The sequence below is a fragment of the Eulemur rufifrons genome, chromosome 26, assembly GCF_041146395.1.
Source record: "Eulemur rufifrons isolate Redbay chromosome 26, OSU_ERuf_1, whole genome shotgun sequence".
Taxonomy (NCBI): Eukaryota; Metazoa; Chordata; class Mammalia; order Primates; family Lemuridae; genus Eulemur; species Eulemur rufifrons.
Window position 1 is genome coordinate 4,834,504 of NC_091008.1, and position 25,316 is coordinate 4,859,819.

The window sequence follows — 25,316 nt, forward strand, 5'->3', positions numbered from 1 at the left end:
CAATTTTTCTTACTTTCCTAACATAAACCTTGGAGGTACATATTTCCCTGTAGGTAATACTTCATGTACATGCCTCTGTAAGTGGTATTGTATTTCTTGTTTAGTTCAAAATATCTTCTGATTTTCAAGATAATTTCTTTGTTGACCCATATATAAATTAGAAGTTTTTTGTTTTCGTTTTTACTTTCCATATGAATATATTGGTTTGCCTTTGGTTAACTTTTTGTTATTGATTTCCTATTTAATCACATTGTGATCAGAGAATATCCTTGTATCACGGCAATTTATTTATTTATTTATTTATTTTTTTTTTTTGAGACAGAGTCTTCCTCTGTCGCCCTGGCTACAATGTAATGGTGTCATTATAGCTCACCACAACCTCAGACTTCTGGGCTCAAGTGATCCTCCTGCCTCAGCCTCTGGAATAGCTGGGACTACAGGCATGCGCCACCACTCCCGGCTAATTTTTCTATTTTTAGTAGAGACACGGTCTCGCTCTTGCTCAGGCTGGTCTCAAACTCCTGACCTCAAGTGATCCTCCCTCCTCGGCCTCCCAGAGTGCTAGGATTACAGGGGTGAGCCACCACGCCTGGTCCAATTTTTTAAAATATTCGTTGAGCCTGGCTTTGTGGCTGAGTGTTTTTTAAATGCTCCATGTGGGGGTTCTATATAATGGATAAATGTATGTATATTTTATATATATATATATAAAATACATAATCCATTAGAATTAGCAAGGTTATTAACTGCTGTCTTCAAATCTTTTTCCATTTATTTTCCATGTTTCTATATCTTTATATTTTAAGCATATCTCTTATAAATAGCACATTTTTTTTTTTTTTTTGAGACAGAGTCTCACTTTGTTGCCCAGGCTAGAGTGAGTGCCGTGGCGTCAGCCTAGCTCACAGCAACCTCAAACTCCTGGGCTCAAGCGATCCTCCTGCCTCAGCCTCCCGAGTAGCTGGGACTACAGGCATGCGCCACTATGCCCGGCTAATTTTTCTATATATATATTTTTAGTTGTCCATATAATTTCTTTCTATTTTTAGTAGAGACGGGGTCTCGCTCTTGCTCAGGCTGGTCTCGAACTCCTGACCTTGAGCGATCCACCCGCCTCGGCCTCCCAGAGTGCTAGGATTACAGGCGTGAGCCACCGCGCCCGGCCAAATAGCACATTACCTAGAGTATTTTTTTAATTGAATATGACAGTCACTGTTAACTGAAGAGTGTAGTCCATTTATGTTACTGTGATTACTTACATTGTTGAATGTATTTTTCCTGTTTTATTTTGGGCTTGTTTTTTCTGTGCTTTCATCTTTTTCTTTTCTAATTTCTATTAGATTAATAAAGATTTTTTTTTAATCTTCCCTCTTTTCCTCCTTTAGTTGGTTTGGAAATCATACATTATATTTCCATTCCCTTAATGGCTATCTTCGAATTTATACCGTAAATCCTTGGCTCAGGAAGTCCTCACCTTCTTCAGTAATAATAGGAAAAATGCCATTATCCAGTCCAGTTTCCAGTATTTAGTTCCACCTTATTTTTATTTGCCTCAGAAGTTAATCACTGTCATTATATACTAAGCAATCATTATCATCGTGGTCAAGTCAATGCTTACTCAGATTTACTTCCAGTTTACCAAATTCTTGGTTTGTTCCTTTGTGCATCTCACTCCTTCATTCTGGATTCAATTTTCTTCTTCAGTGATGTCTGCTAGTGGTTCATTAGTGAGAGTCGCTTACTGTAAAATTGAGCCAGAGGATATTTCTTATTTTCAGCAGTTAGTGATCTACAACTTACTGGTTCCACCCAATGGTAACTCTCCCAGGCTTTTTGATCTCTTCTTGCTCTTACCGTGTTTTGCATAAGCTCGTGAACAGACTCCTCTGATTTTGGCCAGTGTGAATTTCCCTTACTTCCTTCAGAGCTCAATTGAAGACATTCATTATATTTTATATAGTATTTTTATTTATTTATTTATTTTTTTGAGACGGAGTCTCACTCTGTTGCCCGGGCTAGAGTGCTGTGGCATCAAGCTCACAGCAACCTCAAACTCCTGGGCTCAAGCCATCCTCCTGCCTCAGCCTCCCAAGTAGCTGGGACTACAGGCATGCGCCACCATGCCCGGCTCATTTTTTCTATGTATATTTTTAGCTGTCGAGATCATTTCTTTCTATTTTTGGTAGAGATGGGGTCTCGCTCTTGCTCAGGCTGGTCTCGAGCTCCTGACCTCGAGTGATCCTCCCGCCTTGGCCTCCCAGAGTGCTAGGATTACAGGCGTGAGCCACTGTGCCTGGCTATATAGTATATTTAGATATTTTTTGATTGAGAGGTTTTCCCTATTACTTCCCTATCAGATTGTCCCAGATGGCTCTTGCTTGTTCTTGTAGCTCAGCTTCATGGCTACTTTATTTTCATTACAGACCTGAAATAATTACAAACACCCTTCTTTTTGTTCTCTTTTTGCCTTTTGTTCTAATTAGTCTGATATTTATATTGCCATTACTGTTCAATTTCTGTTTCTGTTTCCATTTCCCTGAGGCATCTTTGCTCAGCTTTGTATTTTTCACCTGTTGTCCCCATTTACTTCTAAAGAGAAGCAAGGAGCAACTGATTGCCCTGGAAGAATCGTTCCCTAGGATGGAGCATCACTGAGGCAGCCTCTCCACACACCTCCCGAACAAACTGAGAAGTCCAAGCCATGGCATATAGATGCCAAAATACCACTTTAATCCTCTCAAGGCTGAACTGAGGAGGCAGCTAAGTGTAAAAGCAAAACGGACCTACTAGAATTAAACCAACCTAACCCCCCAACTCTTAGGCAATGGGGGAACCAGCCAGATAAACCTTACAGGGCACGCAGAGAGACTCCCAAAAAGGAACAGATGGCAAATATGAGCTCACAAGGCCTGATTCATGTTAATATTTACAAAATCCTCTGACCAAAGTGATCCAGTCCCTTTCCTGGAGAGAAAAGGAGCTAAGGGCTATAGAGAGGCCAGGAATGACAAGGCCCAGGTCAGAAGGAAACATCAGGAGTGAGAGAGAAGCCTCCCTCTTTAATAGGAAACAAGGGAGAGGAAAACAATATTTGCTGAATGTTTGCCATTGTGAACCCTGGCTAGTTTAAATTGATTATTTTAGTTAATCTTTACAAAACCCAGTGAGGTAGTTACATTCCTTTTTATAGGGGAAGATATTGAGGCTCAGAGAATTTACGTGTGTTGCCCAATCTGCAACTCGCGTGTAGAGAACGAGAGGAAATTACTCTAGTCCCTTACCCCCTACAGTAAGGCTGGACATGAAAAGTCCTGATTATTCTACCATAACGTTTCATTTATTCTATTTGCAGAGGTGCTCTCGGTATTCGAAGAAGGTTTAATTTTCCTGAGGAAACTTACTTAAATTCCACCGAATGTCTGCATGTGCTTTGTCGGGGATTCGAGACCAGTTTGGCTGAATGTACTTTTACTAAGAGGAGAGCCAAGGGCTACCAGGGTTTAGCGGGTGTGGTGTGTTACGCACAGAACACAGGTTGGTGGAGACCTTGCCTGCTACTTTCCCTTCCTTCCCGGTCAGTGATCTCACACCAAGCCCACAGTAAACAAACGACTGATGCCCGGCTTCCAGTGGCAGAGGCAGGGATATGGACCCGACCGTGTTTGGGGCTTTCGAGCCTACATTGGTGCTTTTCCCCCTATTGTATCTTTTTGCCATTCAGATATTCTTCTATCCAGGTTCCTAGAGAGGAAGCAAAGTTGCCCGGCTCCCCTTTGCTTTGTTGGAACATCCAGATTAAAGCGATTATGGCAAAAACCCAAGCCAACCAAGCTTGAGAAGCAACCTCAGCATCTCCTTCTGGAGTTCCAGCTTGTATAGAGTACATTTCTTTAAAACCTTTCAGTGATCACATCCGTGGCTACATTTCCTGGTAGTCATTGCCACTTTCCCCCTCGTCCTGATGCTGGACTTTTTTTTTTTTTTTTTTTTTGAGACAGAGTCTCACTTTGTTGCCCAGGCTAGAGTGAGTGCCATGGCGTCAGCCTAGCTCACAGCAACCTCAAACTCCTGAGCTCAAGGGATCCTCCTGTCTCAGCCTCCCGAGTAGTTGGGACTACAGGCATGCACCACCATGCCTGGCTAATTTTTCTATATATATTTTTAGCTGTCCAGATCATTTCTTTCTATGTTTAGTAGAGACGGGGTCTCGCTCTTGCTCAGGCTGGTCTCGAACTCCTGCCCTCGAGCGATCCTCCCGCCTCGGCCTCCCAGAGTGCTAGGATTACAGGCGTGAGCCACCGCGCCCGGCCCTGATGCTGGACTATTTCAGCCATATGTATGGTTTCAAAGACCAAAGCCGTAGCCGTCTCTTTTCAGTGCTAAGGAAAAAAAAAAAAGTACCACCTGGGAAGGAGGTGTGGGGCTTACTGTGGTAGCAAGAAAGGAATGGTGGGACCCAGTGTTTGCCAAAGTCAGCAAGCATGCCTGATTCCAGATGCCCCCCGCTTCAGACTTCCACGATCCAAACTGATTTTCAGAGATAAAGACGGGACCTCCATAAGCCAGCGTTGGGGAATTTATTTTCCCTATTAATCATACATACTATGTTGACACTACCAATTCATCTTGTATCATTTTTTTTGAAGTCTCACTTTGTCTTAATGATGCCATGATCCCCAAAATGTGATAAGGATGTCACGCCACAACTCCATAGATAAATCTCATAAGGTCAATTCCTGCCTTCCAGAAGTACCAACAGATGAGTCCTTTCAGTGTGTGAACGGGAAATACATTTCTCGGACGAAGGCCTGTGACGGGGTCAATGACTGTGGCGACCAGAGTGACGAGCTGTGCTGTAAAGGTGACACGAATCCAGCCTTGAAGCCCCCAGATTCATGTTTCTGACTTAGAAAAGCAAAATCAGCTTTACCGTGGAATTTCGGATTGCTCCTCATTCAACGTTAACAAATGGCAAAAAAAAAAAACCTCTCCCACTTATGTTTGCACAGGTTGCCAAGGTGACAGTTTCCTTTGTAAATCCGGGGTTTGTATTCCAAGCCAGCAAAAATGCAACGGTGAGGTGGACTGCATTACAGGAGACGACGAAGTTGATTGTGAAGGTAATTTAACATTTGGGGTGACCTTTTTCCATTGTTGAATTCAAGGATTCTGACACTTTCCTTTAGGTAGAGTGCAATCTTGAGGGACCAGAGGTGGCTATAGCAGTAAGAATACGACTGAGTGGACATTTGAAAAAGTATGGAATCTTTATCTCTTCATATTTTTATTTACTAAATATCTACTTATTTCAGGACTTTCTGTTAAAAGAAGTTGTCATACACACACAAAAAACCAGACTATTAGAACAAGCCCCTGTGTACCCACCAGTCTTGTTCTTCTCCCTTCCAGCTTTGTTTGTTTGTGTGTGTGTTTGTTGGAGTATTTTCAAGCAAATTTCAGATGTTACTTCACCCATATACATGTCTAATGATAAAAAAAACACTATATATAAAAAACCATTCTCTCATTGGTATACCTAAAATAAAAATAATTCCCCAATATCATTTAATAACACCATGTTCAAATTTTCCCAACTAGCTCCAAAATGTCTTTTTTGAGTTAATATGTTCAAATCAGGATATAAAAGAGTCTGAATGTTGTGTTTGGTTATTAAGTTTTTTTTTTGTTTTTGTTTTTGTTTTTTTTTGAGACAGAGTCTTGCTCTGTTGCCCGGGCTAGAGTGCCGTGGCGTCAGCCTCGCTCACAGCAACCTCAAACTCCTGGGTTCAAGTGATCCTCCTGCCTCAGCCTCCCGAGTAGCTGGGACCACAGGCATGTGCCACCATGCCTGGCTAATTATTTTCTATATATATTTTTAGCTGTCCAGATCATTTCTTTCTATTTTTTTTTTTTTTTTTTGTAGAGACGGGGTCTCGCTCTTGCTCAGGCTGGTCTCGAACTCCTGACCTCGAGCGATCCACCCGCCTCGGCCTCCCAGAGTGCTAGAATTACAGGCGTGAGCCACCACGCCCAGCTGCTCAAGTTATTTTAATATATTCATTCACTCAGTGGATATCTATTAAGTTCCTACTATATGTGCCAAGCCCTGTTCTAGGTGCCCGGGTTACAGCAGCGAATAACATTTCAAGAATTCCCGGCCTCTTCCTGGGTCTTACATTCTAGTGGTGGAAGAAAGACAGTAAATAGAAGAAATAAGTAAAATATTAAGTAAAGTAAGGACTACGCAGAAAAATAAAGCAAGGACAGAGGATATAAAATGTTGGGGGGGTAAGTTTTGACGTTTAGGCAGGGGATTTACAAAGCCGCGGCAGCCACGCGGGACAGGTTCCAGGCAGAGGGGACAGCACTGCAGTGTTCCTAGGACGGAAACATTCCAGTACCTGCGAGGAGAGCAGCAAGGTGGTCACTGTGACAGGTGAACAGGTGATGGCAGTGAGGCACTAAGGGACAAACAGTAGGACGAGCGGGAGGGCTGGGGGCCAGAGGTGTCCTTATAGCCATTTCCCCCATGGGACCTGCCCAGTGGTGCTCTGGTAAATGCTTAACAGCTGGCTTTGGAGAGAGAAAGGGAAGCCTTGATGTGTAGCTTTTGCTGATTTCTGGGGGTGTACATACTCCCACCTGGGTGACTTCAACCTATTGACAAGATGTCACAGGACAGAAGCTGGGATGTCAGGGACACAACAGACTCTGGTGGACTGGTCCAAGTCAGGCCAGCACTCCACCGGATCACTCCCAACTGTCCATTGCAGTTTTTTGCACTTGTTCTACTTTTCCTTCTCAGCAGTAAACACCGTGAAAACAGAATGATCTTATTATTTTTATATTCCAAATATCCTAGGACGAATGCCCTACACGTGAACATTGAATAAATGTTGAAGATAGGTGTGGATAAATGAGTTGATGTTAATTATATTTTGACTATTTTGACATGACTTGATATGTTCAGTAGTAGACTTTAGTAAAATTTTGTTTAATTTTCTGTTGATATCAGTTCTTAAATTAAAGAATATACTTTTTAGGATTTCAAATCATGTAATTTCTCCCGAAGGGTGTACAAGCAGTTGAGCAGAAGTGCTTACTTGTTCACTAAATTTCATTCAGTCCTTAGGAAAGAGAGGAAGAAAGGAAAACTCTTCAGAGAGGAGGACAGTAAATCATGACTTTTGCTACAGTTTGATTTCTTCAGTAAAATTATATTTGGGTTTTTTTTTTTTCTTATCCTCTTCCTCTTCTTTGCCCTCCCCTTCCCTCAACTTAAAACTGTAAGTTTTAAGATCAAGGAGCACAATTCGTTAGTTTATTAGGGAAAACTCCTACTGCAGGAGAGTACCTACAGCATAAATCTTATTTTTACATAAATTTATTGACTGTATAGCCAAATTCATTTAGTCAACTGTCATTGTTACTTCCTTTTACCCTTCATCAAGATGAGCTCTGCCTTTTGTATTCCAGGAATGGTTCTGATTTTTCCCCCTCCAAGAAAGGGCAAGTGGGAGCAGAGATGTAAAATAAAAACATTGAGGCCGGGCACGGTGGCTCACGCCTGTAATCCTAGCACTCTGGGAGGCCGAGGTGGGCTGATCGCTCGAGCTCAGGAGTTCGAGACCAGCCTGAGCAAGAGCGAGACCCCATCTCTACTAAAAATAGAAAGAAATTATATGGACAGCTAAAAATATATATAGAAAAAATTAGCCGGGCATGGTGGCGCATGCCTGTAGTCCCAGCTACTCGGGAGGCTGAGACAGGAGGATCGCTTGAGCTCAGGAGTTTGAGGTTGCTGTGAGCTAGGCTAACGCCACGGCACTCACTCTAGCCTGGGCAACAGAGTGAGACTCTGTCTCAAAAAAAAAAAAATTAAAAAACAAACAAACAAACAAAAAAAAAACATTGATATATTCATTGACCTCTAAGTGTCAGGTCAGAATCCCTAAATCAAGGGAGGTTTGGATTATATCTTGGTTGCATTTATCTCTTTTAAGCCCCCCTTTTATTAATATAAGTTAAAAATAATTCTAAATTTTATGTAACAGTATAGTAAATTTGCTGTTGACTACGTGTCCAAATGTATCTAAAATACTAATCACTTTTTAAAATTCAAGTTAAATCAATTTCCTTGCCATGATGAAATTCATGTGTTTAAATGCAAGATGAAAAAAAAAAAAGGCCGGGCGCGGTGGCTCACGCCTGTAATCCTAGCACTCTGGGAGGCCGAGGTGGGTGGATAGCTCGAGGTCAGGAGTTCGAGACCAGCCTGAACAAGAGTGAGACCCCGTCTCTACTAAAAATAGAAAGAAATTATATGGACAACTAGAATATATATATACAAAAAATTAGCCAGGCATGGTGGCACATGCCTGTAGTCCCAGCTACTCGGGAGGCTGAGGCAGGAGGATCGCTTAAGCCCAGGAGTTTGAGGTTGCTGTGAGCTAGACTGATGCCACGGCACTCACTCTAGCCCGGGCAACAGAGTGAGACTCTGTCTCAAAAAAAAAAAAAAAAGAAAAAGAAAAAGAAAAGAAATGCAAGATGAAAAATTTGTTTTGCAATATTAAAAATCAAAGTAAGATGGCATACTATGGTTTCCTTTTATCTTTTTGTAACTATTAATTTAAATTGTTATACTGGTTCTGAAATATTAATGATCTTTGTATATTTTATTTAAATGAAAGTAATCTTTTTGCTATAGTCAGTTTTTTTGTTTTGTTTTTAGGAGCCAGACGTCCTGCAATACAAGGTAAATCTATTTTATTTTTCTTTGAGATGGGGTCTTGCTATGTTGCCCAGGCTGGCCTTGAACTCCTGGGCTCAAGCGATCCTCCTACCTCAGGGATTACAGGTGCCTGCCACCTATTTTTATAACAAAAAATTTGTATTCCAGAATTGAAAACAAAAATAAGTTGCTATGGTTTTATGATATATGTATAGTATTAAGATATTGATATGGTATATATTTTTTCTCAATTAAAAATTATCCTTTGCTGTGGTAAATGTTTGGTCCTGTTTTTTGTTTTTTTTCAGGCCTTGCACCTGTGGCTCAAGGTAAAAATTTTATTAACATCTTGGGATATTGAAAACTTGAGACAAAACTAAGGTTCTATTGGCTTATATTTTAATGTTTCCTATTTCCTGAGCACGATATGACTGTGTGTTAGGGCTAGCCCAGCTTTAACCCAGTTTAGGCAGAGAGGCCTCTCTTCAACGTGACAAATTTTATTCACACACACCCCGTGCACAGCCTGGGGACCAAAACATCACCCACGTCAGCCCTTCCCTGCACGGTTCACCTTTGCCGAATCCCTTTCTCCTTCTCCTGTCATTTTCCCTCAAAACCAGGGCAGCTCCTGAAGAAACCACCACCAGAGGAAAGACAGCATCTTTTTATCATAGAGGTTTTCTTATCTACTTACATCAGACGGATGTCCCCAAATCCTCCAGCTCTTTGGGGCCACTCTTTTCTTTTTTGTTTTTGTTTGGTTGGTTTGTTTGGTTGGTTTGGGGTTTTTGTTTGCTTCTTGTTTTTTTATTAACAGGTCTCTTCACAAATAACTTTTCTGAAACATTTATATAAAATGACTCCAGTCCCCAGCCCACATAATGCCAGAAGTTCACGGTCCTCCTTGGGACTTCTTCGGATTCCTGGGGGACTTACCAGCTCAAGGCCACCCCTGCTCTAAATGCCTAGTCTCCAGGATTTTGTTGTACTCCCTCTCACGTGTCATTTTGCCCTCTGAAGCTGCTGTTCTTTTTTTCCCTCCTCTCTCCTCTTTGTTCCTTTTTCCTTCCCTTCCCCGCTCTTTCCCTTCCTCCTCCCTCCCTGGGGTCAGACCTCAGGGGCAAAGGCATGAGTTAGTGACACACCTCAGCTTGGTGTACGTGACCATCATCCGTCCGGGCATGGCCTCTCTCGTTTTACTTATTTATTCCTCGTTATCCCGAGACCTCAGACAGCCATTTTAAAGTGGTTTAATGTATACGCCTTTCTGTTTGTATGCATTCTTATCCAATGTGTGTCATTATCTTGTGAGCATACGTTTTTCATTTACATAGTATCGTGTTGTAGGCCTCAAGTTTCCTTTTTTTGTGCTTTTCACAAAGGGTTACATTTTTTTTTTTTTTTTTTTTTTTTTTTTTTTTTGAGTCAGAGTCTCGCTCTGTTGCCCAGGCTAGAGTGAGTGCCGTGGCATCAGCCTAGCTCACAGCAACCTCAAACTCCTGGGCTTAAGCGATCCTACTGCCTCAGCCTCCCGAGTAGCTGGGACTACAGGCATGCACCACCATGCCCGGCTAATTTTTTCTATATATGTTTTTAGTTGTCCATATAATTTCTTTCTATTTTTAGTAGAGACGGGGTCTCGCTCTTGCTCAGGCTGGTCTCGAACTCCTGACCTCCAGCGATCCACCCGCCTCGGCCTCCCAGAGTGCTAGGATTACAGGCGTGAGCCACCACGCCCGGCCACAAAGGGTTACATTTTAAAGATCTGTCTGTGTTGCTCTGTGTTTGTGTAATCTGTTGCTTCTAACTGCTGCCTGAAATCCTCCGCTCTGTTCATCTTTCACAGTTTACTTTCCACTTTATCAGCAATGCACTTTATTTTTTTTATTTTTTGAGACAGAGTCTCGCTCTATTGCCTGGGCTAGAGTGAGTGCCATGACGTCAGCCTAGCTCACAGCAACCTCCAACTCCTGGGCTTAAGCGATCCTCCTGCTTCAGCCTCCCGAGTAGCTGGGACTACAGGCATGCACCACCACGCCTGGCTAATTTTTTCTATATATATTTTTAGTTGTCCAGCTAATTTCTTTCTATTTTTAGTACAGACGGGGTCTCGCTCTTGCTCAGGCTAGTCTCGAACTCCTGACCTCGAGCGATCCACCCACCTCAGCCTCCCAGAGTGCTGGGATTACAGGCGTGAGCCACTGTGCTCGGCCAGCAATGCACCTTAAACCCACAGCCAGTGTGATGGCATCCTCTCCTTAGGGAGGAGTGGGAGGATCTCCTTGCGACGTCTAGCTGAGCAAGTGTCTTAGGTCCATTTTGTATTGCTGTAACAGAATCCCACTGACTGGGTAATCATAAAGAAAAGAAATTTCTTGGCCGGGCGCGGTGGCTCACGCCTGTAATCCTAGCACTCTGGGAGGCCGAGGTGGGCGGATCGTTTGAGCTCAGGAGTTCGAGACCAGCCTGAGCAAGAGCGAGACCCCATCTCTACTAAAAATAGAAAGAAATTATATGGACAGCTAAAAATATATATAGAAAAAATTAGCCGGGCATGGTGGCACATGCCTGTAGTCCCAGCTACTCGGGAGGCTGAGACAGGAGGATCGCTTGAGCTCAGGAGTTTGAGGTTGCTGTGAGCTAGGCTAACGCCACGGCACTCACTCTAGCCGGGGCAACAGAGTGAGACTTTGTCTCAAAAAAAAAAAAAAAAAAAAAGAAATTTCTTTTTTTTGTTTGTTTGTTTGTTTGTTTGTTTTTTTTTTTTTTTGTCTCTTCCATGAAGAGAAAGAAAAGAAATTTCTTACGGTTGTGGAGGCTGGGGAGTCCCAGGTCGAGGGGGCCATGTCTGGTGAGGGCGTTCTTACTGTGTCATCCCACGGCAGGAGGTGGAAGGGCAGGAGAGTCAGAGCGAGCAAGAGGGGGATGAACTCGCTTTTTATAACAAGCTCCTCCCCTGCTGTGTCCAACCCACTCCCAAGAGAACTTCCTCAATCCATTCACGGGGGCGGAGGCCTCATGACTTAAGCACCTCTTCTTAGCCCCCACCTGCCAACGCTGTTGCATGGGGGTTAAGTTTCCAACACACAAACTTTGGGGGATGCATTGAAACCACAGCAACGAGGAATGTTGAGTCTCGGGGTGTACAACTCCTTACTTTGACTACGAGTGCTGGTGGGTTCTCTGGCAGAGCTCTTATGTGCCCGTCCTCAGTTCGCCATATGCCCGAGGGTTCTCCTCAACCCTCCCAGCATCCAGCGTCGGCCAGCTCGCTGGTTTGCTAGTCGAGGGATGGCATTCTTTATTACCTTGAATGTTTGTAATAACCAATGATTTTGAGTTTCTCTTCACGTGCATACTAGCTTTTTGCGTTTTCTCTTCTTTTTCTTTCCTCTATTCTTCCACCAGTTCACATCCTTCACTTAATTTCATATTTCCGTCATTGAAATATTCCGTCATATTCCGTCAATCTTTCTCATTGATTTGCCAGGGATCCTTTTACAGTCTAGATACTAATCTATTGTCAGTTTTGGACAATACAAATACCTTCTTTCCTCTTGTCATCCGTCTTTTAACTCTATCCATGGTGATATCTATTGAATAGAAATCCCTAATTTTTATATACTCAAAGCTGCCAGTTGTTTTTCTTATGGTTTGTACTTTTGAAGCTTCGTGCTGCTCTTCCTATACCCATACACCTCAACTACGCTGGACTTTCCCCATCTTCCTTTGCTGAGCATTTGAGTCTTCTCTGATTCGTGAGGGTGTTTTTGTGAATGCTCCTGGGAGCCTTTCTCTGCCCCAGAAAACAACTTAGGTGGGTGGCATAACAGACGTGTATGCTGTTCCCAAGGAGAACTTGAGAAATCCAGGGACAGGACACAGGATTGCAGCAATGTGACATTGACCTTCTGGACCCAGGTGGGGGACCTGTGGCCTTCTAGGTCCTTAAGTGCAGCCCTTTGACTGAATCCAAATTTGACAGAACAAATCTTTTTATTTTTATCCATACCTTTTTGTTCATCTTTTATATTTTTATTTTGAACATATTTAAAATAGCAAAGAATAAGATAAGTTGCAATGAAATAATCCTTCCAGATTGACCGGCACAATGAGAACATCAGCAAGCCATAAGGCCTAAATTGACGGCTGCTACGCTCATGATTTAGTTCTAACCTCCCCCGCCTGATTGGTGTCACTACCATGTGAGGCTGCTTGGTGAGAGTTTATGGGGGTTGAGTACCCCCCCGTCTGTTACCAGCTTTCGACAGCGATGCACTGTGTTTCTGTCTGAAGTGGAATCGGTGAATAGTTGCCCAGCCCGACAGTATTTTTTAATTCTGTCAGCTTAACAGCCCATCATGTCAAAGAGACCAAGAGAACTCTGAAGGAAGAAAACGGATTTTTTAATGAGGATTGGGAATTACAATATTATCTTGTTTCTGCTAAAGATAAGATGATTTCCTTGCTTTGTGATACTGCAATATCAACATTAAAGAAATTCAATGCTCATCAGCATCATAGCACTCATAAGGACCACAAATATTTTAAATTGAAGAGGCACAAAAGGTTGTATTGGGGAAATTAAAAGATGAAAAGCAAAAGCAAAGACAATTCTTTCAAACATCAATAAGATCTGGAAATAATGCCACTGAAGCAACTTATAAAGTAGCTTATATACTCAGGAAAAAAGGCAAGCCATTCAGTAAGGTAGAAATTGTGAAAGAACGCATTACTGAAGTTGTAGGATACATAGACACCAATAATGTTTCAAAGTACAAACAACTGCCTCTTTCAAGCAGAACCGTAACTGATCGGCAGCATGAATTAGCCCTCAACAGAAAAACTTCATGCAACACCTCAAAAGGAAAATATATATTATTCAATCACTTTGGATGAATCAAGGGATACTACTAACTTGGCACAGGTTGTATACTTCATTCAGGTCATAACGGAAGATTTTCTTTGCTATGAAGAGTTACTTGTTTTGGGCACTCTTGCAAACAGAACACTGTGAATAGATATCTTCAACAACTTTCAAGATAAATGTCATGAAGTTGGACTGCATTTGGTAAATTTAGTGAGTGTATGTACAGATGGTGCACCTTCCATGACAGGAAAACATGAAGGGTTTAATTGCACAGATGAAAAAAAAGTATTAACAGATGCACATGCTCTCATTTCTTTTCATTGTATCTCACATCAGCAAAATCTCTGTGCTAAAGCTACTATTTTAAGTGACACTTTGCAACAAGTTATAAATAATGCTAACTATATTCATGCAAATGCAACATGGCATTGTCAGTTTTGTAACATGCTAGAGCTGAACGATGAGGTATTCAATGTGGCCTTGCTGTATCATTCTAAAGTGTGTTGGCTATCACAGGGACAGGTGGTAGCCAAAATTTTATCTCTGCAAAAACAGACAGTTAAATTTTATGAAGAACACAATGAGCAATGTAAAGTATTGAAAGGAAGTCTCCAGGGCCGGGCGTGGTGGCTCACGCCTGTAATCCTAGCACTCTGGGAGGCCGAGGCGGGGGGGATTGTTTGAGCTCAGGAGTTCAAGACCAGCCTGAGCAAGAGTGAGACCCCGTCTCTACTAAAAATAGAAAGAAATTATATGGACAACTAAAAATATATATATATAAAATTAGCCGAGCATGGTGGCGCATGCCTGTAGTCCCAGCTACTCAGGAGGCTGAGGCAGAAGGATGGCTTGAGCCCAGGAGTTTGAGGTTGCTGTGAGCTAGGCTGATGCCACGGCACTCTTGCCCGGGCAACAGAGCGAGACTCTGTCTCAAAAAAAAAAAAAAAAAGAAGGTTTGTATAGGGACGCAGCATTTCTGTGTGATGTCCAATCAAAAGAACTTGAATATTCCTTTGCAAGGTAAAACTAAGTCTATACATGATACGTGGCAAAAAATCCAAACATTTCAAAAAAAGCTATCTTTTTTCGAAAGACATCTTCTTCAAAAAGAAATTTCAGATGAATATTTTCCTCAGTTAGCAAAGGTCATTGATGAGCAGGATAATATATGTGAATCATCTGAAGAATGCACAGCCGTTGTAGACCTATTAACTAGAGAATATAATGAAACATTCACAGACGTTGAGAATTGTGACATCACTATCAAATTAGCACATCAGCTTCACTTAGTTGATATCACCAAGGTGGCTAAAGAACTACAGATGGACTTGATTGAGCTCTCAGTAGATGACATTTTAAATATTAAATTTAAAATTCTTAGCTGTCCATATAATTTCTTTCTATTTTTAGTAGAGATGGGGTCTCACTCTTGCTCAGGCTGGTCTCGAACTCCTGAGCTCAAACGATCCACCCACCTCGGCCTCCCACAGTGCTAGGATTACAGGCGTGAGCCACCACGCCCGGCCAACATTTTAAAGTCATTGTGTGATGTTAAGCAAGATTCAATTGAAATCCAGGAAAATGCAGTAGAATACTCACGCCTTCAGCAGCGTGTCTGAAAAATGCTTTCTTGCTTTTCTACCACTTACTGCTGTGAATCTACATTCTCCTGCCTAACCCAAATCAAGGCACCCTCGAGGTCACAAATGACTGACACTCATCTAGAGGATCAGCTGACACTGCGGACCTCCATGCTGGAACCAAATATTCAAATGCTTTCCAACAAAAAGCAGACACAACAAAGTCATTAAAAGGTTAGTTAACTTGAAAGTTAACAAATAGTCTTCATTTTTTGAAATTATTAAGTACATAGTAATTAGATTTTTACAAAATAATGTACCTTTTTAAGTCTATCCAATTGAAGTTTCTTTAATGAAGCCTTATTTGATTACAGCTAAATTAATGCGGCTTCCAACATGAAAAGGTCCCCACCCCTGTCTGGACTATAACATCTCAGCCACGTTCTTCCTCCAGGGCAGAGCAACATATTGGTGGGAATCTGCCTTCAGATCCCCAGGTCCAGGAAATTACGACCCTGTCTAAGATGGCAGAGTGAAGATGGAAACGTCTTGTATAATTTCAAGAAAAAGTCTCCAAGGGGAAAAAGAATCTTTTTTTTTCTTATGACTTCTGCATCCCGGCTGCCTGATGCTGAGCATACCTAGTACTGAAACCAGTGAAATATCTTTGTTTGCGTGAACCCGTAAGAAGTGTCTTATTCTGTACAAAATGAGAAGAGCTTTTTAAATGTCAGCTCAGGACTCTACTGGGCAGTGTTGGTGAGCGCTCCCTGCCCTATGTGAATTCCTTGTGAATGCAGAGTTGAGCAAGAATCTTTTCTTTTCTGACCTGTGCATTTTGCCTGCTCTAAATACAGAAAACTGTGACACCCAGAGTCTCACCACTCACTTATACCAAGAGACACCTCTAGTTTGCGCCAGAAAGAATTTCTGTGTAGTTCCCCCTTGAACCTGTACAATGACCCAGCTACAGAAAGAAAATAAGATGACATGCTTTGGGGATTTTGTACGGTCCTTTTAAAGGGAACACAAATTTTTAAGGCTGAAAATCATTATCGAAGTGTAAATGATTTTAATGGTTTAATTTTCACTCTAAATACAACTTTAAACGTTGGAACTTTTTGTTTTATCGTAGAAGAAACAGAAACTTTGACTGCTGATATGAATGCAGGTAAGTTAGCCTTATACTTTCTTTTTTTTTTTTAATTTTTTAAACAGATAATTTCTTTCTATTTTTAGTAGAGACGGGGTCTCGCTCTTGCTCAGGCTGGTCTCGAACTCCTGACTTCGAGCGATCCACCCACCTCGGCCTCCCAGAGTGCTAGGATTACAGGCGTGAGCCACCGTGCCCGGCCTAGCCTTATACTTTCTTATTAGTGTTTCACTAGTTCAGACAGAAATTTTAACATGATTTGTGTATATGCATGTATGTATATCTAACTGATTCAAGCAACAATTAACTTTGGTATCAATTGAAATTGAAAACATAACATTATTCTTCTCCTTTTCCTATCACTTTTAGGAAAAACAGCATAAATGATTATTGAGAACTGTTTTTAAAACCGGGTTAATTTATATGGCTAATTTTGAAGTGAAAACAATACTCGAGTCCTATGTAAACCTTTTTTTTCCTCCCTTTTTTTGACCCCTGGTAGAGCTCTTCTTAAAATATGTAAACTTTTTGATATGAACTTTGTCAGGTCAGTTTTTTCAGAACAACCAGATTTCAAGCATAACTTAGGACATATATTTTGGAATAGAAAAATAATAGGTGTTAACTGAATTAACCTGTTATTTTGTAATGTTTTAAATTATGATAACAGAAAAACTTTGAAAACCTGTACCCTGGCTAGTTGTGCATTAAATTAAATTAAAATATTAAAAGGCAAATATTTAAGAGGCAAATTAAATTAAAATATTAAGTTCCTGGGAAGATAGTAATTAATTAGAGATTTGGAGTCAGACATATTGCATTAAATCCTGACTCAGTTGTGTATTAGCTCTGTAACCTTAGGTGAGTAACTTAACCTCAAATACAAACTGGGACTAAAATAACTCCCTGTTCAGGAGGGTTTTAAAGTGAAGTTCATGTAAGACTCCCTTCTAATTGTCAGTCCTCAAAATTAATTAATATTTTTTAATCAGGCAATGAATGAAAGATTTAGATCTCCAAGCTACAGATAGTAGTCAAAGGGGATTTTCAACGAAGGCCCTTTATTTTCTACTCGAGGTAACATTAATTTTCAGATACTACCCAAGCTAGTTTCACAGTCCTCAGTGAGGTCTCTCTTGTTTCAAAGATCTAAGCAAAAACTTAAGACTTACCATCACACTCTTCCCCTAACCCAGTTCTTAGGATGAGTGAGACCAAAAATCTTCTATGCACGTTCATTCACAAGTTCTCTCCTTTGGTACCTACCTTATTTTGGTATTTCCAAAATGATTAACAGTGACATAAATTTTCCTTTCTCATCTGGGGCTAATAAGCAAGTTTACAAAAATTTTCATGACCTGGTAAAATACAGAAAGTAAAGAGAGCATCTTATACTTTTACTTTCTTGCGTTGTCATGAATTCTCTTGCAAATTCATGTCCTAAGTCCTGCTGTACTGTATTTTCTCAGAGACAAAGGAGCCACATCTGCATGCTCACAGAGGAAGGCAACATTGTCACATGTCAAATGGCTAAAAAGACATCCCCCAGTCTGCTGATCTTCTTGCCTAGGGGTCCCTGGCATGTCACCTCTCGGGGTTAAAATGATGATTAAATGAGATAAACTGTATACAAAGTGCTTAGTGTGGGGCTGGACAAATAAAAAGCACTCAGTATTAATATCATTAATGCTAATACTAATATTATTGAAAAGAGTTCCCTCTAAACAGCGTCTAGAAAGTAAAAACCATGAGAATGAGAGGACACAGTTCCCCACGTTGTCAGCTGACCCTGACGACTTCAGAACGTGCTTCTCCCCTGAGCTGTCACTGCAGCGAGGCCTGCCCGTGTAGCATGTCCCACCCGCTGGGGGCTGGCACATGTCCCAGCCCTTGGCCAGCCCATTTCTGTCACTAGTCCACCTTTAGACAGCACGTCAGAGAGTCAAGCCAGTTGTAGGACGAAGCCAGAATTTTTGACCAAGGTGACCAGCACAGTTTAGCATGCCAAATAACTTACCAATAATGAATGCAGCCTGTTGTATATTAGCTGTGACTCTGCTGTTTTTGTGGCATGGGTCATCAGGAAGTGTCTGTCCACAGAGGCATGAGTTCAAAATAGTAATGCGACGGTCTCTCCCTTTCTTGAAGAAAGAAAACGGATAAAGTCATTGTTACCCAAACTGTCCTGTGGAGTTAGGAACAGCAACCACGTGCGAAGGAAACGCGTGGTGGGAGGAAGCCTCGCTCAGGACGTGGTAAACCTGCGGGAAAACCACCGCGCACCTTCCCGGGACAGCCAGGGCTGGGGAGGAGGAGGAAGGCTGGTGTGATTGCAGGAGGCCGGGAGTCTTGCAGTGGAAATAGCTCAGGGCAGTTTGCAGCTCTGTTAGAATGGCAGTGACCGCATGAATGTTTCCTGCAGGCAGACTTCCCGTGGCAGGTGGGAATTAAGGAAGCCGACGGCATCTCCTGTGGGGGAATTTATATCGGTGGCTGTTGGGTTCTGACTGCTGCACATTGTGTCAGGTAAAAAAAAAAAAAAATGTCTTCACTACATTTTAGATGTCCTGAACCAATGCAAATGAGCAGTAGAGATTGTGGCAGATGGTGAGCAAAAGCGTATCTGAGATCGCTTGAGGCCAAGAGTTCCCAATCAGCCTGGGCAACATAGCGAGACCCCATCTCTGAAAACAAGTTTAAACATTAGCCAGGTGTGGCGGTGTGGCCTGTCGTCCCAATGACTGGGGAGGCTGAGGCGGGAGGATCCTTGCACCCAGAAGTTCAAAGCTGCAGTGAGCCGTGATTGCGCCACTGCACTCCAGCCTGGGCAGTGCAGCAAGACTCTGCCTCCGAAAAACAAACAAACAAACAAACAAATAGAATGCATATCTGGGAAAAGCCATGGATGTTCCACTCTGTTAATGGCTAAATCTCCTCTGGTGTTCGTGACGGGAACTCCAGGGGCCAATCGCCCAGAACATTCTGTGTTCTCCACAGACCAAGCCACTGACCCCCCTGGCAGGGGCAGATGGAACCCACAGGTGCCGAGTTACTTGGCTCGGCTCGTCTGCCCGGTGGCAGAGTGGGTGGGTCCTTGCATTTCATTCTCCACTGTGCCCCATCTCTCTTTTCTCCAACGTACGGCAAGAGCGATGTTTCCATGCCCAGTCTGGATCATGTACAACTTAAAATTCAGTGGCTTCGCATCCCTCTTGGGATAAAAATCTAAACAAAACGTTTGACCTGGCCCGTGAGCCCCCTGTGACCTGACCCCTACGTCCACTTGCCCATCTCATGGCGCCCACAGCGCCCCTCCCTGCTCGCTTCTCCACCGGCTCTGGGCTGCTCTCGGCTACCCCAGTGCACTTGCTCCCGGCTGCAAAGGGACCCTCACGTATTGTTCCCCCTGCCTGGAACGATACCTGCTACCCTTGTTCCCTGGTAGCACTGGCTGACGCAGTGCCCGGAATAGATGGCAGGTTCACACTAACTGTTTGTTGAGTGAATAAACAGAGTTGCCTTTCAGCACTATGCAGGACCTCTGATCCAGAAAAATAACCCGAATTAACACGAATGACAGAATTCTTGGAACACTGCACGTAAAAGTATCCTGAACAGCTCATCATCTCGTAGGGCGTCGCCGTTTACCTATAAGGGGACTACCTAAGTCATCCTTCTAGAAGGATAAAGTCTGTTCAGTTTATTATGCTTGAGAAAGCAGAAAGTACATAGATAATTCATTTTTTAAAGATTTCCATTAAATTGTTTAAGTTTTATTGCTTAGTGAAAACCCATTTTATGAAATACTTAATTGTTTGGAAATGCTAGACTTTGAGGTTTTTATTTAGTTTTAATTTTTTTTTTTTTTTTTTTTTTTTTTTTTTTTTTGAGACAGTGTCTTGCTCTGTTGCCCGGGCTAGAGTGCCGTGGCGTCAGCCTAGCTCACAGCAACCTCAAACTCCTGGGCTCAAGCGATCCTCCTGCCTCAGCCTCCTGAGTAGCTGGGACTACAGGCATGCTCCACCGTGCCTGGCTAATTTTTTCTATATATATTTTTAGCTGTCCAGATCATTTCTTTCTATTTTTAGTAGAGACGGGGTCTCGCTCTTGCTCAGGCTGGTCTCGAACTCCTGACCTCGAGCGATCCTCCCGCCTTGGCCTCCCAGAGTGCTAGGATGACAGGCGTGAGCCACCGCACCTGGCCACATTCACTATTTCACTAGGATTTTAAAGCATCTACTATGTTTCAGGTACAGTACGAGGCTTCAGGGCTGCAGAGAGGAACTAGATCCCAGCTCTGACTTCAAGCAGCACAGGCTGGCGGGAAGAAAGGCGTGTGAACAAATAAATACAGTGCAATGATAGGATGGAGCCAGTCTCAAGGGTCAGGATAAGGTCTGCGTGGTCTTTGCCCTGAGAACCTCTGGGGTTGGCAGAGCAATGAGAGTATAGGGTCCAACTCCCTGGTTCCTCAACCATATTTCTGGCAAGACGTCTGGCCTCTGCTTCACACTAGCAGTGACGGCTCACGCACTCCGAAGGCAGCAAACTCACTCCACTCCTGAGCAGCTCTGGTTGTGAGTGAGTTCTTTCTGCTCCTGACATTGAGCAGCTACTAGATTATTCCTGCCTTTACCACTCAGCACTGACCTAAATCTGCGCCGAGTAAACTTAACCTCACTGCTTCATGACAGCAAGAATTTTAAAAATCTGGGAAAATGAAAAAAAAAAAATCCTCCAACAGGTAGAATGTAAAGATGAAGTGTCAGAATTCTATACTTACCTTTCTTTCTCAATGTTTTATTTCCCCCTTCTCCCTTTTTTTTTTTTTTTTTTTTTTCGCCATAGAGTCAGCAAAACGCACCGTTACCAAATCTGGACATCATTATTAGACTGGGTAAAATATAATCGTGAGATAAAAGTCGAATTGGTGAATAGAATTATTATCCATGAAAAATACAATGCAAGCACCTACCAAAATGACATAGCTTTGATAGAACTGAAAGGCTACCCGAACCCCAAAATCTGTGAGCTGCCTCAGTCCGTCCCTGCCTGCGTCCCCTGGTCTCCATACCTGTTCCAGCCTAACGACAGATGCATCATTTCTGGCTGGGGCCGAGGAAAAGGTAGGTTTTATAATTCGTTAATCAGAATCCAGGGGCTGAAAATGAAGGGGCTAGACAGACATGCATGGGCGCTAATTTCCTAGTGCTCAGAGAGGAACATAGCTTCATATCTAGAAAAGCGAGCATGCAGCCAAGGTGGCTTCGTGGATTTGTGACTTGGTGCAGTTGCCCGGCACTCTGCGCTCAGAAGGGCCAGAAGGGCCCCATGCTCTTTTGTCACCATCATGAAATTCTGATAATTTTTGAAAGGGCTTCACCCCCCATTTCCCTTTTTCACTGGACCCTGCAAATTACGTAGCCAGTCGGTATCCAGGCTTTCGATGGACACATACACTCTCTTTGTGATTCTCAAGCAAATGTTTCGGGGTGACCATTCTCCAGGAAAAAAATATATAGACAGCAGACATACAGCAGGGACTTTTTGGATCAGTTGGGGGAGATGTGGATGAAAGATAAAGAGGTTTGGAAGGGATAACCTTGGCATGTGTTGAATCTCACACCCCGCCTTCTCTTTCCCCTCCTCTCTCCTTCCCCTGTCCCTGGGCCCCACTCAGCCCACGAAGAGAAAGAGAACATAAGGAATTCATTCTTTGAACTTTTTTTTTTATTTATTTTTATTTTTATATTTACACAAGATACTTTGTTAGTACATTCTTTGAACTTCTAAGAAGATTTGAGGTGAACATTTGACATGAATAAGAGGTGTGGACACTTAGAACCAAATTATTAGAAAGACCTGCTGAAATAGAGATTAGATCAGAATTAAACTACCCAACACTTTCCCCTTCATCTTGAGGATTTAACCTTGAAATTTAGCTTCCTTTTGATCTCTTAAACTCTCTTTTGTGAGCAGAAACCCTAAGTAACTTCATTGCATTGGTCTTATAGACTCATACTCCAGCACATTCTTTATAATTGCTACATTGAAAAGTGTCAAATATATTAATATGTTGAAATTGACCGAGATTTGTAGTTCATTTGAATACCCAACTTATAAAATGCTAAATTTTATTAGGAAATAATTCATCCAGAGTTATTGTGTCCTTCTATTTGTTCTGTTTTTTTATGTACATTTTATTATGTACCTTTTATATGTACATTTATAAGAATACACAAAAGCAAGAGATTAGAGTATAATACACCCTTACTTATTCATCGTCCAGTTTCCACGGTTATCAACACTCTGCCATTCTTCTTTTACCTCCCAGGGTCTCAAGGGGGCAATTAGGAAGGATTATTTACAAAGGGGTTAATTAATTACAAAGAAGTGAGTGGGGCGTTGCGGAACCACAAGGGCTGCGGAGGCGCCCAGGACTAGCAGAGCTGTCGCAACTCCTAGATCCCCAGACAGAAGAAGAGAAGGAGAAGCTCCCAGGAGAGAGTGTCAGGTAGATCGGGCTGCCTAGAGAGAAGCAGAGACCTTGGGCATAGCCAGCCCCGATCTCATTATCCTTCCTCCTGCTGGGATCTTCTTCGTCCCAAACCAGCTGGAAAGCAGAGGCCAGGGGTCTCCTACAGGTGGGGCTGTCAGGGCAGAGACAGGGCACTGAGGGGACAGTCGGGAGCTGTTCAGCCTGTTCCCTCACACGTCTTTCCTGGTGTACATGAAATCATATCCCAGACACCGTGGCATTCCACACGTGGATACTCTAGTATATGTCTTTCCCAGGTGAGGCTACGACACCATTTTCACACCCAACAAAATAAAACGGATTCCTCAATATGATCTAATGTTTAATATTCCTCATCTATTGATGAAAATATTCTTAACAGTCGGATTATTTGAATCAAGATCCAAACAAGGTCCATGCGTTGCACTTGGTGGCTTTGTTTCTTAAATCTCTTTTAATCTAGAACAGTCACCCCTTCCTTTTATTTAAAATGTATTCATTAAAGAAACCGAATAGTTCTTATTTTAGAATTTCCACACCTTGAATTTGGCTGATTGCGTCCTTGATCTGGCATCTGGCATGTTCTTCCGTTCCACGTGCTCCCCATCAACTGCTAGTTAGATCGATTCTTATTCAATGATTAATTTATTAGTCAAATATGGCTTAACACGTTTGTTAAGCATTTGCTATGTGTGCAAAGTAGTCACGCTAAAGTGCTAGGATTTCACTGGTAAAAAATACGGACCCAGTCAACAAAGAGAAAAAGAGGTTCCCAGGTTGAAAGATGAAGGCCAGCTCACCAGGCACTTACTGGCCACCTTGAAGTCAAGAGGTTAAAAATTCTGTGCTTTTACTGCCTCTGCCTGGGTTCAGTTACAGCTCAAGACGCTTACCATACAGAGGAGCCACCAGACACGAATGACACCCTCAGACAGCAGAATGTGGCAAAGTACCTTCAGAATCGTACAAAACAAGAGTGCAGGGGAGGGAGCTATCTTCTGAGCCATTAAAAATTCCTTACAGGTTTCCAAGACTTTCCCTGAGTTAGGGGAAGTAATAAATTACTAAGTTTTAAAAAAGCCCTTGTTCTGAGAAAGGCAGCCATCTCCAGACCAACTTGACGTAAAGCTTGAAGGAAAACAAAGAAACTCCTTCCTGATCGGCCATATGCTTTGGTCGATGTTTATCTCCCTCTGCTTCTCAGGAGAGTAGAATACTATTCTACAATTAGCTACTACGCGAGCACTACAGTGCCAGGATCTGCGGGGCTGTCCTCGCAGGAAAAACCAGAGGTCTCTGTCCCTAGGTAGTTTATAGATCAATTGAGAGGAGGAGTCATTTGCCTTAAGAGACTTAGCATGTAATTGAATTACTGTGAGTTCGTGCATTAATTAATTACATAAATATTTATTGAGCAACTACTTTCTGCTGGCATGAATTTCGAGTGCTGGTGAGGAATGAGTCAGGCCTACCCTCTGCACTCCTGGAGCTTCGAGCTGCCATGGAATGAGAAACTGTAGCACAAAAATTGCTGAGATCTGGGGAAAAGGAGGAGGGGAGAAGGGGCAAAGATTCACTCCTTATCCCTGAGACGTCTCTCCCTGCATTCTCATGTTTTTCTCATCTTCCCTAATCTGTCAGCAGTACCCGGCCCTTCTCTTGCCTTGGACCAAAGATGTTCAAGTCCAGAAACTTTTATTTAAATAGAAAGGAAATCCTAACTCCCCTTTGAATCACTTCACATCACTTAGGAAACGGATGTCTTCCCACACACACACACACACATTGATAACTTCATCTGTATTTTCTTTATTCAAACCTCGTATGTGAAAAAGTTGTTTTCACTCTAACAAGCCCTTTCAAGAGATGGTAAGAAGATAGGAGGTATTTCTGTGAGAAGATCCCATCTCTGATTCCTGAACTCAGCAACCATAGGAGAAAGATTTTATCTCATTGATTACAGGGCTCTGGTTCTTTTTTAATGTGTGTGACTTTAGACCACATGTTCAATAACGCCCCTTGCCTATCCACTCAATTTTAAAAGGACGATTATAGAAATGGGGACACAAGGAGAGTACGATTAAATACACTAAGGCGTTGTCCTCAAAAGCGTATGTATGTGTTAAAGAATATATACTCTTTTATAGTCCTAATGGTGTACTAAGTTACGAGAGTATTTAGATTTCTCATTTGTGACTTGTAAATGTTTGTTTGTTTTCTCACTTTGTTTAGATAAACAAAGGGTCTTTTCGCTTAAGTGGGGTGCAGTTAACCTAATTGGCAACTGCTCTAAGTTTTACCCAAATCGCTTCTATGAAAAAGAGATGGAGTGTGCAGGTGAGTGCGAACTGGCTCATCTGGGATCCGTCTGTATCCCTGCTGGCGAACGCCTCCTCCTCCCGCCTGTCAGCTCTGGGCCTGAACCCTCCATTTGGCCTCCTGGCTGTTGCATTGTCAAA

At 42.4% G+C, this 25,316-nt stretch overlaps 1 protein-coding gene across 8 annotated transcripts in view; it reads left to right on the top strand.

Moving 5' to 3' along the window:
• Positions 1-25,316, top strand: part of CFI (complement factor I) — a 34,196-nt gene that overhangs the window by 6,898 nt on the left and 1,982 nt on the right. For 2 of the 8 annotated variants that reach the window (XM_069459035.1, XM_069459032.1), the window contains exons 4-12: positions 3,353-3,534; positions 4,748-4,861; positions 5,010-5,120; positions 9,043-9,063; positions 16,323-16,358; positions 18,489-18,592; positions 18,763-18,866; positions 21,189-21,466; positions 25,090-25,194. In XM_069459035.1, the coding sequence (XP_069315136.1) occupies positions 3,353-3,534; positions 4,748-4,861; positions 5,010-5,120; positions 9,043-9,063; positions 16,323-16,358; positions 18,489-18,592; positions 18,763-18,866; positions 21,189-21,466; positions 25,090-25,194 (1,055 nt within the window). Of the gene's footprint in view, positions 1-3,352; positions 3,535-4,747; positions 4,862-5,009; positions 5,121-8,734; positions 8,759-9,042; positions 9,064-16,322; positions 16,359-18,488; positions 18,596-18,762; positions 18,867-21,188; positions 21,467-25,089; positions 25,195-25,316 lie in introns of all 8 variants that reach the window. The other 6 variants (XM_069459036.1, XM_069459033.1, XM_069459031.1 and 3 more) reach the window with 5 other exon arrangements.